This window comes from Leucopleurus acutus (assembly GCF_964270905.1).
Source record: "Leucopleurus acutus genome assembly, chromosome: 5".
Classification (NCBI taxonomy): Eukaryota; Metazoa; Chordata; class Mammalia; order Artiodactyla; family Delphinidae; genus Leucopleurus; species Leucopleurus acutus.
The window spans coordinates 66,086,506-66,101,944 of NC_139147.1; the positions used below are offsets into that span (position 1 = coordinate 66,086,506).

General features: G+C 37.2%; 1 protein-coding gene across 3 annotated transcripts in view; it reads right to left on the minus strand.

Annotated features, from left to right (window-relative positions):
* Positions 1-409: 409 nt before the first annotated feature.
* GSK3B (glycogen synthase kinase 3 beta) overlaps positions 410-15,439 on the minus strand; it is a 196,093-nt gene continuing 181,063 nt past the window's right edge. Inside the window, exons 11-12 of one of the 3 annotated variants that reach the window (XM_082839847.1) lie at positions 15,225-15,323; positions 410-606 (exon numbers count right to left, since the gene is read on the minus strand). In XM_082839847.1, the coding sequence (XP_082695973.1) occupies positions 539-606; positions 15,225-15,323 (167 nt within the window). In that variant the 3' untranslated portion in view covers positions 410-538. Of the gene's footprint in view, positions 607-10,957; positions 11,139-15,224; positions 15,324-15,439 lie in introns of those variants that run through there. The other 2 variants (XM_082839848.1, XM_082839849.1) reach the window with 2 other exon arrangements.

The following is a 15,439-nucleotide window of genomic DNA, read 5'->3' on the forward strand; positions in this document are numbered from 1 at the left end:
GGCATGTCTTCAAGTACCCGAGGATATGGATTAATTTTACAAGTGACATTTAAGTCCCCATTGAGTTACACCTGCTAAGCTCCCAACCAATTTCAAGCTGTGCACTATACCCAAGTCTTACACTTGACTTTAAAAGAAAACAAAGTTCAAAAAAACTTCCGCACAGAACAAAGTTTTCTTCTTTTGTGGAAGGGGCATGAGGCAGGAGTCCTGTTTTTAAAGTATACAACAGCAGACTTTTGATAAAAAAAAGATTGTCGTGGGAGAGAGACTGTGTGTTCTAGTGCCCCGCTTTCCCCTCCCCACGACCCCTCCCAACCCCTGGGTCTCCCTCAAAGTGAGAATACAATGAAATTGGTTTGTATTTATAGATATTTTACAAGGTTAAATAAGAACAACAATAATAATAAAAAAATTGAACACTAAAATGAACAGGTTTTTTTCTCTTTTTAATTTTCTTTCCAAATGTGACCAGTGTTGCTGAGTGACACTCAAGTAACTGGTGGTTTTTCCTGTGCAGCTGGCTGCTCGGGACTGTTCAGGTGGAGTTGGAAGCTGATGCGGAAGCGGCGTTATTGGTCTGTCCACGGTCTCCAGCATTAGCATCTGCAAATCAAAAGCCCCAAGAGAGAGCATGAACAATGCTGTAACACCCCAGAGAGAAAAGTACGCGGCCTCAACTGCAGGCTGAGAGCTATATCTGGAACGTTGTTTTGAATATGGCCAATACTATGAAATCTGAATTTTCTTCTGCTTAGAGTTAAGTATGTGCGTTGGCCAGGTCTTGGTACAGAGAAGACGGTATCTTTGAGTAAGTTACAGACTCAGGGAGCCAGAGACCATTTCTGTCAAAGCTCTTGCCACAGCTGGGATTAGCAGAGCATGAATACTCAGCTGGACTCTAGCTCACTTGAAAATAAGTGAACAGTGTACAGCTGTGAAAACTTGCTAAAAATTCTGAATGGTGTTACACTATGCCATCTGCTTGAGTGGGTGAATGAGTGGGGCAGTGAAAGTAATATGGGTCAGTGGTGATGGGAGAAGCACCAAGCATAAATCAAACTCAGCTGCTTGCTTTCTAGGTACAGTCCCCCTTCGTTATTCATACAAATGGAAGACACAACCAGCAAAAAGGAAATTTCAGCCATTGTAGTACCAATTCCCTTATTCAATTCAATAAAGCATCTTATAGTCAAATGTCTTAGCACTTGAGCTTACTTTACCTAATCCTTTAAAAATACATATAACTTTACAACTAACTTGAACCCCTGCCCCCCCGTCACACTTTTTAAGGTCCATTATTATTTCATAGCCTCCATTAACATTTACACAGACACTTAACTGTGTCCAGACTGGCTCTCCGTCTCCGGTAGGCAAGATACTACTGTTTCAGTGGCTTGTCAAGTGGCATCCCTGTCATCACACACGTGACTGGGAATATACTGCTAGGCAAATTTTCTCTCAAAAACTTCACACTAAGCCCTGAGCAAGAAGGGAGGTGGCTTGACTGAGATGGGCAACTTCCAAGAGCCACCGCCCTAGAAGTCCACCACCCTTGGCTATCAAGGCTAGGGACGCCAAAAAACAGACTCAGAAGTTTTGTCTCTCTCTCAAGACTGTAGCTCTCCTGTATCCTATGCTGAGTAGAGTAAATGTTATGGTTGAAGGCAACATTTGGTCTTTGGATCTTTCTACCTTGAATTTTTTAATTGAGCAAGAAACAAAAGACCCCAAGGATACACAGCAACTGTAGCTTAAGGAACTCTTAAGGATTAGCTATTCAGTTTATCATTTTGATAGCCACTCTTTAAAAACTATACTTCCTTCCTAAATTCCCAATTGTTCCTCAAAACAATCTACCCTTATATACATTTAACTCAGCCTTTGGGGAAAAAATGTTTATATCTCTTAATAAGAATGGTTGTGTTTAATTCATTTTACTTCCTTCAAAACATCTATAGCACTATTTTCATGAAAATAAGCACAGACATTATGACATCAGGATCCACGCGTTAGTTTCATATTGCCCATGGCATGGCATCATGCTAACTTATCTGCATGGCACATGGACAGGTGGCAAGAGAGGGTATATGATATATAGCATATAACCTAGTCTCCAAAGGCAGGCAAACAGCCTTTCCCAATAATCAGTCAGTAATTGTACTAATACCTCATTCATTAACTCTTGGTTTTTCCTGGATATGCCCTACTTAGCAGGAGTTTTATTCTCAATGATCATCCAAATTCTGTGCATCAATAACCTAACATCAATTCCTATCCAGGCCACAGGTTCCTATAAGGCTTTCTCAGGAAAAATGTTCATTTTCATAATTTAGGCACAGGCTACATTAAAAACAACACTCCTGAGAAAGCCTGGAAGGCACAGAGATATTTCAGAATTATAATGCTCCTCACAAACCCATGCTTATTATTGCAGCATTTCTCATGTTTTGGATGACACTCAGAACCTGCATGATTATCATCAAACAGCACTTTCCTCTCATTTTCAACATGTGAAGATGACAGGTAAAACTGTCACATTCTGGTCTTCCTCAGGACTTAAGAGATCAGCACACATACCAGCAGTGTTAGCAGCTCTGGCTATAGCAGCCATTAGCTATTGGCAAACATTCACCAAGGCTCCTCTACATTGCCAGCCCATTACATTAATTTACTCTTTGGCAATATCGTATTTAGCTACTAATCTGCTATTGTCCTTTCAGCGGCTATTACCTATGAGCTTATGACATTCCCAAAACTAGTCTTCCCTTCCTTGGATAAATTCAAAGGCTGCTTGTATGACCATAATAAAAAGCGTAAGTCTTTTAAGTGGGCATATAACCAGAAACAAAATCACGTTCTGAATAATAAAAAACATTCATATTCCTCAGGTTTGTAATTTAATGATCTCTTATTTTTCTTTGAATTATTTCCAAATAACCTAATGAGTAAAATTTTAACAGCTAATTATTTTGATTACAATTATCCTTGATATCACAGGATAATATAGTCACAGCACTGGACTCATTCATCAAAAACAAACAAAAACCCTATGCCCTGTGCAATGAACTCTACTTAAAATCAAATTATACATGTCTTTCCTGAGAAAGGAGAGTTCTCCGCTTTTCAGAGGGAGACAAAGCACAGGGAGGAGAAAAGCAAAACAAACAAACATGACTCTCCATAAACTCAATAGTAGCTCCAACAGACTGCCTGGTTTGCTAAATGAGCAAAACTATGTTTTTAAAGTTCTTCTTGGTACATGCTTATTTTGATCTCACTGTCAAGTCTGTAAATTTATTTTACAGAGTTGAATCTGAATATGGACCCTCTATAATAAAAATGTTCATTAATTTAAAATTCTGATAAACTGTCACTAGACTTAGATGTTTACTGCAATTTCCGTAACTTTTCTTCTCAAGCATTTAAAACAGTAACTTTTTTTTGACATTCTTTTTTTAAAATATTCTTTTCCGTTACAGTTTATCAGACCGGATATTGAATACACTTCCCTGTGCTATACAGTAGGACCTTGTTGTTTATCCACTCTATATGTAATAGTTTGCATCTGCTAATCCCAAACTCCCAGTCCATCCCCCCCAACACCCCTCCCCATTGGTAACCACAAGTCTGTTCTCTATGTCTAAACAGTAACTCTTTAAAAGCAGCAAAGCTCATTTTGCCTCTCCTTCATTCCCTTCCCTTTACATATGTACTGGTAAAAGTGATGCAACCTGGCATTATGATTTAAACTAAGATCTTTTGATTATAAAGGATCCAACTACGAAGAGTCAAAGATTGACTATATAATCTCTTGTTTTCAGTCTTGAGATGCTCTTCTGAAGTTCACAGTGATATATCTTCCTTAAATCTAATCCAATTTCACAAAGTTGTACAACTTAATAACTGTGTGATTTTGGAACAAGTTATTTAACCTCTCTACCCTCAATTTCCCCATCTGTAAAATGGTGATAATACCACCCATCTATGTAATAAGGCCTAAGAAGTGCTTAGTAATTGTCCAATAAATGGAAAGGTAAAAGAGACACCTAGAAATACAGAGATGTATAGTTTAGTGTGACTGCAATAACCACCATCACCACCACAGTAAGTATCAGTGGTAGCAGTTGTTGACATCTGGGTGCTTACCAATGTGCTAGACATCATACTAAGTATGTTGCAAGCATGTCATTTAGCCTACAAAACAAGAAACAGGTACAATAATTGCACCCATTTTGCAAATGGGAAAAAAATGGATGCACAAAGCGATGAGATAATGTGTCTAAGGTCACAGAGCTAAGAAATGGAGAGCTGAGCACAGAGGGAACAGAGGAAGAATATGATTACCTTTATGCCTATAGGAAACAAGCAGAAAAGATTTCCTAGCAAAGGGAGAAGAGAGGACTTTAATTCAGGCCTAACCCCTACATAATCCAGTGTGATTTCCAGAAGTCTATTTCTATTAACTAAAGAGTTACTACATTAAAACAGGTGAATTTATAATATGAATAATTAAGAGGATGGCTATTTTATTATCTAATTTTCAAACAGTCTCTATGGGGTATACAGAGATACAAGTGTTTTGGAAACAACTATAGAGCTGATATTTCACTGACTTCCAACATTCCTAGAAACCAATGCTCATTACCACCCCTCTGATACTGCTGCACAATAAACCAACTAACTAACAAACCAAACGAAGGATGGACTTGAGGGAGAAAGGAGAGAATAATCAGTTTTGGGGGAGGAAGGTATAAGATCGTTCTTTTACATTGTGGTAGCCACCCTCGAAGATGACTTCAATGAGTCATGCACCTCTTGATGTCCATGCCCTCATGCAGTCCCCTCCCCCAGTAAATAGGGATGACCTGTGTAACCAACAGGATATTGCAGAAATAATGGTGCGTGACTTACAAAGTTAGGACATAAAAGACACTGTGGCTTCCACCTTCTCCTCCTTGGATTGCTTGGCCTAGGGGAAGCCAGCTGCCACAATGTGAGACACTCAAGTAGCACTACGGAAAGGTCCACGTGGTGAGGGACTCGGCCTTCTGCATACAGCCAGCTCAGAGTCACTAACCACACGAATGAGCTATCCTGGAAGTATAGCTTCCAGCCCCAGGCAACCAGCCTTCAGATGTCTGAAGCCCTGGCTGACATTTTGGCTACAACCTCATAAGAAATCCTGACTGAGAATTATACAGTTAGGCTGCTTCTGAATTTCTGACCCATGAAAACTGTGTGAGATACTAAATGTTTATTCTTTTTTTTTAATGTCTTTTTTGTCTTTTATTCGTTTTTAAAAATGTATTTATTTTTTTACTTTTGGGTCTTCGTAGCTGCATGCGGGCTTTCTCTAGTTGTGGCGAGCAGGGGCTACTCTTCGTTGCGGTATGCAGGCTTCTCACTGCAGTGGCTTCTCTTGCTGTGGAGCACGGGCTCTAGGTGCTCAGGCTTCAGTAGCTGTGGCTCGCGGGCTCTAGAGCACAGGCTCAGTAGTTGTGGCGCACGGGCTTAGTTGCTCCGTGGCATGTGGGATCTTCCCGGCCCAGGGCTTGAACCCGTGTCCCCTACATTGGCAGGCGGATTCTTAACCACTGTGCCACCAGAGAAGCCCGAAATGTTTACTCTTAAGCTGCTAAATTTTGGGGTCTCTTGATACACAGCAATAGATAACTAATGCATACATATAGGTCAAATAACTTAAATGCCAGTTAGGGTTTGTGTTCACAAGCCCATGAACCAAGTCCCTCTACAAAATTAGGTATGCTCCTAATAAACTGTACAAGCAAGAAAGATTGCATCAGATGTTCAATTGTTTTTTCCCTAATGCTGAGAAGAGTCTATGGTTCTATGACTTTTGTATTGGATATGGCAAAGGGAATTTGTGCATGTACTGTAGTGAGACCAATTTCACTCTGTGTGACTTCAGATGTAAAAATGACAAGTTGGGCAATCCCATAGTGAAACTAAGGGTGAAGCTCTAAGGTATTAGGTTCCCAACAGAGTCCACCAGGCTGCGATTTTTGTCCTAAATTTTTATGTACAAAATTCCATATCTGATACATATATTTTTCAGGAGAGGATTCAGTTTTATTCTCAGATTCTCAAAGATCTGTAAGAGTTGCTACATAATCGAGTCATGGATTTGATGGACAGCTGTCTCAATTCCGAGGAAACTGCATCATTTAGCTGCTCAGGCGGTAAGCCAAAAGTTCTTACCTCGATTCTTCACTCCCCCACCCCTGCCAATGCATCAGCAAGTCCTGTCCATTCTCCCTCCAAATGTGTCTGATCAATGTGTAAATGGGGAGGGGAAGGAGAGTGAATGGAAGGTCCCACATTTACAAACTGTCACCAAAAGGTTTAAATAGAAAAGCAGAAAACAAGGGAACAGGTCAGGAGGAAAGGACAGAGAATGAACAAAGGAGCTGGGGTTCCTAAGACTCTGCTCAGTATTCCAGAACTATGGGTCTATAAAAGTTAAAACCTTCTAATTGATACAAGTGTTCATTGTCTGGCTCAACAGCAATAATGGAAATGTTTTATCTGCACTCTCTAATAGGATGACTGCTAGCTACATATGGTTATTTAAATTTAATTGAAATTAAATAAAAATAAAAACGTAGTTCCTTATTTACCCTAAACACGTTTTCAGATTCTCAAAAGCTATAAAATCATTATTGGTATATTAGTAGAAGAGCGTATTTCAGATATATCAAATCCTTTTTGTGCTTTACATGTACTTTACAAGTATACTTGGGAAATTTAAGTATACTTTTATTTCCTTATTTCCTTTATTATGCTCTCCTAAGCCTATATTATGTATTTCTATTCGCCAGCTATCCTGTTTTTATAGCAAGTTAGAAATGTCTCATGACAGGTCAACTCCTCTAAAAGATAAAGTTTTGGAGGCCTGGGCCACACTGTTTGTACTGTGTAGCTAACTCAGGATGTTGCTATTCAAGCTGTTCCAAGTGGAAATGCCTCTACTATAAAACTATGTCTCAGACATTCATGTTATTAACTGACACATGAACAAACAACACATGAACCATTACTCACAGAGAATTAAAGGTATACCCCAAAGTTATATTTAAACCGAAATCATAATCCACACTAATGAAATCAAAGTAGTATCAGTATTAAGGAAAAGGATTCAATTTTCACTTTTCTCTTTATACTGTCTACTATGATTTTGACAATTTTGTGTGTGTCATAATGAGGGAGAGGGAGGGGAACCACTCCTCAGCAAAGCACCATCACCTCTCATGTCATATTATTCCAAGGAAAAGGTGTGACACAAGACTCCATGGTGGCTTCAGTCATTTAAAAAATAGAACTGAAATTCAGGTGCTAGTGAGCCAATCAATCCAGCAGCAAACCTGGAGGGCTTATCAACAACACTGTTTATACTTGATCTGCCAGCAGCAGAGGTCTTAGCTGCTGTGAGTTCAGGGGCAGAGCACATTTCAATTAAGAGGCTTGGTTGTTCAGGGTAAAAAAACTGAAGGCCATGGGGACACAGGATATATTTTCATCTTTTAAGTTAAAAGACTTAGCTTAGGAACAAAGAATAAAAAAAGGCATATGAATATAAACAGGTAACTTCAGGTAAGGAACTGAGGAACACCTGAAGAATACCCGGAAGAATGTCTTATAGGACACTCACCAACTTAATCAAGAAGGTTTTATTACATGACTTTTGGAGGAAGAAGGAAAAACCCAGGTAAAATTTTTGACTTAATAGGAAAGAACATAAAAAGAAGCAATTTCCTAGAAGTGATACTCAGCACTGCTCTGGTGAAAATAATGACAAAGATGGTTTGACTTTAGATACCTATATGCAGACTCACTATGTGAACTTGAAATTCTAACAGAGGGTAGATATAGTCTCATTGGTGTCAGTGAATTTGTCAAACTGGCACATATGGATGGAAGTCTGTATTTCAAATACAGAGCCAATAGGAGGAAATGAGTATAGCACTGTACCTACACCCATCTTTTTCATCTGCTAAGTTGGTAATGCATAAAAATACATGTGTGCACATGCACTCTGCACCTCCCCCACCCCACTCTGGGCTGGCTAGTGTTGAAGTAACAGAGAAGTGAAAAAATATGTGCATTACCACTGTAGACTGGGACAAACTTTCTGGAAGGCAATTTGACAATATGTATTAAAAAAAACTTCCTTATATCTTTTGACTCAGGAATTCTTCTAAAAACTGGGACACAACCCAAATGTCCAAGAATAAGGAATTAGTTAAAGAAATTATGGTATAGGCTTAGAATACTGGTTGAACACTAAAGTCATGTACTCCCCTTCCCCCAAATAGCATAAGCCCATTAAAAAAATGGGACAGAGTTATCTCTGTCCACTGATAACTAGACTAAACTAGATAACTAGACTAAAATATATTAAATAGTGTTACCTTTGATTTTCTTTGGAAGTGAGAATATGGAGTTTTATTTTCTAAAATAATTATATACTGTATTTTTAATAGAGAAAAATCCTTGGGTTTTTTTTTAAAAAGTTATATATTTTTATAAAATTCCACATACATTTAGGTTAAGACAAAGAGAAAATAGACAGGAAAGAGTTCGGAAGATGAACACCTGAGGGCAACACTGTGGGTTCTGCAGCTAGACAGGGTATGGGTGCAGCTTTCCCAGAGCACACTATACAAGTGCCACAGAGGCAAAGGGTAATCATACTTGGGGGTTGCGGGGGGATAAAGGGATGGTAACCATCATTTTAGGAAAGTAAGTATTTGATACACTGACTTAATTTAACATTTTATTTTTCAAAATCAGTGGAAACAAACAATGGGAGAAATTACTCTGGGTTTAATTCTGCCCAGCTAGAAAAAATTGTCTGGTGATGTAGAAGGTGACAGGGTGACAGAAATTCTGGGGTAAAAATAACTGTAATAGTAAGAAAAAGGGATCACTAGCCCTGGCTAAACTGAAACATGACTTTAGCAAAATGCATTTCAAAAAGTTCAGGGAACAAATAGGTATGATTTTGTAGTTACAGTCTTCAAAAGGGGTTAATAACTGACAAGAAATAGAAAATTATGAAAATCAAAATTCTGACCAACCAAACAATTGCACATACTCTCAATGCAAAGTAAAAGGAGAAGAACCAAAGAAACCAACTAAAAGGGTTTTCTTTGATGGGCTCATAATTTAAAAAGTAGGGCACACATCCCAGGAAGAATAGAAAATAAAAATGTGCACTTGTCAGAACAGGCCAGATTTGGTTTAAATGAGGTAACAGCAAAGGGTTTCAAAGCAAGATCAAAAAACATTAAGCCCCCTGACCAGGTAAAAAGACAGAGAAGACAGACCTTGTCCAACTCTTATCATGATTCCCTTTTCTGTTAGAAGGGTTTTCAACCTGGAAAGGATATAACAAAAATCCTAATAAACAAAATGCAGCCCGAGGAAGGTGAGGGAAATCTATACATTTTAAATGTCTTTAAACCCAGAATCTATAGTCCAACAAACACATTCTTAAATGGATTACAGAAATTCAGTTTACAAATATTTAAGCACTAGAAATTTCCTTAAGTCTTAAAAAAAAAAAGATTTCATTTCCATCTTTGACAGTTTCTTTTTTGATGGAAAAAATCTGAAAGTTTTCTTGACAACAGCAAAGCATTTAACTTAGTTTTCATAACATTATTATATAAATGAGTATTGTAAGGTTGGTCTGTAGTTAAGAGACCAGTTATTCAGAGACCGTCAGAAGAATAATCCCTAGTAAGCGTTGCATAGTCCCATTTAACTTATTTTATCAGTAACTTCGGTAAAGGCAAAAAAACAAAACAAAACAAAAAACTAGTAGGCTCTGCCTTGTCCTGTTTAATATATTCTATTAGTTGCTTGGATAGAGGCAAAAAATTGATGTGTTTATGAAATGTGCAGATGACAAATAATTGTATAGAAAACCTAACATCCTGATACTTTAGAACATATTCAGGATTAGGATTTAAAATCCTCATTAGTATGGAGGGGATACTAGCCATCATTAAAATTTGAAGGACTTTTGCGTGTAAGAATTGGGTTGGTTTTCTATAATCCCAGAGTAGGATCACTGAATGAAAGAGGATTTCTAACAAAGTGATACAAAGATGGAATGTGTTACTGAATATTCCAGTTACTGAATATACACAAGCATGAGACACTAGTTCTCAGTAGATAATAAGGAAGGTGAAATCAGTGGTTTTCAAATTTGTTTTAATAGCAGAACTATTGCACTGGAAGAAGACTAATATATACAAAGCAGAGAGAAAACTGCTCTAGCTGAAATTCCCAACCACATCTCACACTTAACTCAGGTGGCACTGGATCAGATTATCTCTAAAGTGGTTCGTATTTGATTAGCAAAACTATAATTCCTCAAGATGTATTACTCTAGATGGTCCAGATGAATGGTCTCCCAAATGGAATAACCTGGAGGATCTGTTGGGGGTGTGGACAAAAATCAGCTATAAATATCAAAATAAGAAATTATACTTTATGGACTGAGAGTGGTATGTACACTTTTCAGGAGTTTCTCGTGTCAATCAGAGCCACAGTCAGATATAATGCCCCCAGGCACTGAGGTATTCTAAAAACAATTTAAAAGAATGAAAGTTGTTGAGGGAAAAAAACTCCCCACCACTAACAACATCCATACCCACTAATTTAACACAACTGTTTTAATTTCTGTATATTTGTATCTAGTTCCTATCCACACGCAAATACATATTTTGGCACAGTTACCAACATGGTACATAAGATTTTTAAGTTTTCTCCACATAAATTAAGATGAATATTTCCACAAATGTAAGTTTCATAATAATTGTCTTTCATGGTTACATACAAATGGAGATTTCATAATGTACTGAAACATTTTCCTACTGTTAACCATTCAGATCATATTGGCTCTCTTCTTTTGTTATTATATAATTATTCCTATTCATATCTCTGTACATGGTAGCTTTTTTTCTTCTATTAGATGTACCCTAAAGTTAAGATCCCTAAAGTGGGATTAGTGAATAAAAAAGTATGAACGCTGCTGTGATAGCTCTTGTACATAGTAATGCTTTCCAACAGGTCTTTATCCATTCATCTGAAGTCACTACCGGAACCTTGAATACAACACATGGAAAAAGTAGTTGAAACATCTGCAAAAACAGTTTCCTCAGTATTAATCTCATTAAACTGATAGAAGCTATCTTTACTATTTTCAAGAAAGGTGAGAAAAATAGCTATTACTGTGATATTCTATTGTACTGATCAAGGTTCTTTTGGAGAGGCTAGAGAATAACAACTATATATTCCCAGAGTAATCTCACCTTTAGGCCATGGAATAATAACCTTTAGGCCACAATCTGGATAAGAAAAGGTTTACTTTCTTTGCTTTTCCAGAAGTAGCAATATAGAGACTAAATTGAGATTTCTGCCTACAATGTATTTAAAATTTAATAAGACCTAACATCTGAATACCATTTAATAACTTTGGCTACCAAAAGAAATTGACTAAAATCTAAAGCTTATTTCATGATAATATAGTCAGTATGATCACGGTTGATGGCATCTTCATCATTCTACTTTGCTCTTCTTCTGCTTTTATCCTACCTACTTTAGGATTTAGCTTTGCTCCCAGATCAACATAAATGTCACAGAACTCCATTCTTATTTAAGCCAGCTATAAACAACATAAAAGCTTCTGAGGCAGTCATCTAGGAGTCTCTGTATTCTGATGATCTTGCTCAAGATACAAACATGTTTGACAGAAGCTGAACTTCAGTGGTGCGGAGCATCAGCAGAAATGGTATTTTAACAGATCAGAAGATAATTTCAGGGCTATGCTTCTCTTCCGAAGTTGTTTCTTAGTGATCTAAATCCAATGTTAGATGACTAGGAGGCACATTCTCAGGCTAGTCAAAGTAGATATTCTGCTTCTTGTTGATATGGTTTTGTCCTAAACTAAAAGTGGCTCTATTTTCATGTATATTCTCCATTAAATTGACTTAAACTAAGTAAGCCAATTGTTTAGTTAGAGGTACATATTGCAATTAATTCACCCAAAGACATATTGGGTTCTATTGTGGTGCTGCACCTAGGGTGGGTGATTAGAAATTCTAATTTTTGTAATTTTAAATTAGAAAAATTTCCAGGTTCAGATCTTCAAGGTCTGAAGCTTTGTAGCTTAACAGTTTACTTCTTCATACCTTGGAACAGACCCCAAAATGCTTTGTGAGGAAAGTTTCAGCCATGTCAGCAGGCATTCATTCCCTCACTGCTTGGGTGGAGAGATGGGGTGTCTATTTATTCAGGCGAGGAGAGTCACAGGTTCTCTCATAAGAATGATCCTTTTTCATAAGAGGATGGATGTCAACCTGCCTTTCACATGGCTGGTTTTTAACATTTCTGGATCTGTCCTTACTTGGCAATAACAATAATAAAAATAGTGTAGCAGTTTCCTTTCACTGAAAGTCTACCATGTGACCAGGCAAAGTGTTAAGCACTTCGTACATTTTATATCTTACTTCTCACAACTATATGTAGTGGGTATTTACTATTCCTGTTTTATGGATAAAGAAACTGAAGCTAAGAGAGACAACAAAGAGCATGTATATTTTAAGGTGTTACTAAAGAATATAACTTATACTACCAAATCTTATTTAAAATATGTGTACACGCACATACATATATATTTACATAAATACAGGTGGCCGTTAAGGTCATACAGTTAATCCCTTCATCTAGATGAGTATTTCCTGAGGTATGTTTGGTGACATTTACTTTGGCTCGCATTACTTTGGCCCCAAAGGAAACTGTTTTCCTTTAACTACACTGTGGTGGTATGCCTTTGGCTTACACTGAAGGGCATGAAGGGCACTTAATAAAGTATCCAAATGGAACTCACCATTACATTTATTGTTGAAACTTTATTGTTGAGAATTTCATTTACTCTTATCTCTTATAGTACCAAATCTGTGGCCCTAAAGGAGAAATACTTCTCAAACAGCAGAGTCAGAAACACTTTGCTTCTCCTAAGCCACCAGCGTGCTTTTAATCTAATGAACGATGGAAATTTTTTTTTTTTTTTTTTTTTTGTGGTACGCGGGCCTCTCACTGTTGTGGCCTCTCCCGTTGCGGAGCACAGGCTCCGGACGCGCAGGCTCAGCGGCCATGGCTCACGGGCCCAGCCGCTCCGCGGCATGTGGGATCTTCCTGGACCGGGGCACGAACCCGTGTCCCTTGCATCGGCAGGCGGACTCTCAACCACTGTGCCACCAGGGAAGCCCCAATGGAAATTTTTAACAGATATCATTTCTTTATTTACTTTAGCCACTAGGAGGCTCAGAGAAATATGTGAAATCCTTTCTGATAACTATTAAGATACTCAAGGCATACATTCCTTTAATTTTAGCTCTGCCCTTAGCCTACTATTCCTCTATTAAATTCCTCATACCCTGATCTATTTCAACTTTAAAGTAAATTCTCAGGACCAAAGTCTAATGTAGGTTCCATATTTATGTTGAAATTCGATTTCAACAGCTATAAAATGTATATACCACAATAAAATATTTTTTGAGGACTGCTGTAACCTGTATCAAAGCAACATCAAAATCAGGTTACATACTAGGATCCTACCAGGCAGACAATTTGCCCAAAACCTTAGTTGCAATCATTAACTAGTTTAGTATTTCACATTAAGAAAATCATTTAAAATTACCCAAAACTTACCAATCATAATTCTCATTGTTATTCAGTCTAAAACAATTCCTAGAAACTAGATCAACAAGTAAATGTACTAGTTCGGGGTTAGGGCCTATTTAATGTTTTGAACAATCTGTGTAATCTAACGTTGGCCAGTGAATTATTAAGTTTATTAATAGCTCATCTAAGTAATTCTGTCTTCCTTCTAAATAGAGGTCATAGTTAAAAACAAAACCAAAAACAACCTCTATATTTTTACATTTATAAAATTCAAAGCACATTTCAGTACATAATTGATTTGTACCATATTACTCTAAGAGAGCACTGCCACTCATTTTACAGATTGAGAAAACTAATAAGACATTACTAAAACTAATAAAGTTCAAATGACTTTCTCAAGGTTAACATGTGCTGATGAAACTAGAACTAGAAAAGAGACCTTTCTTTCCAAACTTTTTCTGGAATGAAGACAGGCCACAGATTAGAATGAAATGTTTTAAATCCTTATTAGCAACATTCTAAAAGAATAAGATCGGACAGGAACAAACAACTCTGTGTCAGACAACATGAGAGAGATTGTGACCTCACTGTTGAATGCTAAGAACTAGTAATGCAAGATTTTATCTCTTGGAGCATAAACGCCCTTTGGCAAAAATGGGTCTGATCCAACTCAATTCAATGAAACAGATGATTAAATAAAAATGGAGTCAGCTCCTGACATCTGCGTTTTTGGTGGTGGTGGTGGTAGTGGGGTGTTGAGGGGAAGATACCAAATTCTTTGTGAGCCCAACTGTACTACCTACTATATTGCTAACTTCATTTTAGCTGTCCTTCCGAGGACCTTCAATTCACTCAAGGGTTGGGTATTTTCAGAATATCTGTAATGACAGTAATTCTCACTAAATCAGGTCCCAACATTAGCTAGCTATGGGACCAGCAGTGTACCTGAGCTCTAAGCTGGGAGACCATGTGGGCATTCTTTTCTTTTTGGATAGACAAGATTTAGTCATATTCTGATCTAAGTCTTAGCTAAATGTATTGACATTGCAGTTTTAGCCCTTTCAAATGATTAAATTACACCAATCTATATTCATACTTCTTGAAAATTTGCCTCTCTAGTATATTAATATAATTTATATTCAGGGTGATGGAATTAAAGTGAATTATCTTCAATAATATTACATTTGTACAGACTGCTTTCTGCTATAAGCATCTCACTTGACATATTAATCAAGAAATTATACAGAAAGCATGACTTTTAAAATAACAATTATGGTGACATCACTTAACATTATTATAAGATATTTATACCTCATATATAAAGCATTTATGGGGTCCTTTTATGCTTTTTGGAAATTAAAGCAACATTTTATTCCCATTTAATCATTTGGCTATGCTATGTTTTTGATAACTTGGAAGGCACTAAATGTTCACATTCACCAAATGAGATAAAATGAAGACAAAAACAAAATACGTTTTTATACAAGAGACTTATGTATTCTCACCTGAGGCTGCTGTGGTATTTGAAGGGGTTGAAGCAGCTGCTTGAATCCGAGCATGAGGAGGAATAAGGATGGTAGCTAGAGGTGGATTACTTGACAGTTCTAGAGAAAAGGTAAGACGCATGTGTTAGAATCCACTCTTAAATTTTATGTGAAACTATTTTATTGGTAACACTAACAGAAGATACAGCATTAAAACATTGGTTTAACAGAAAAAA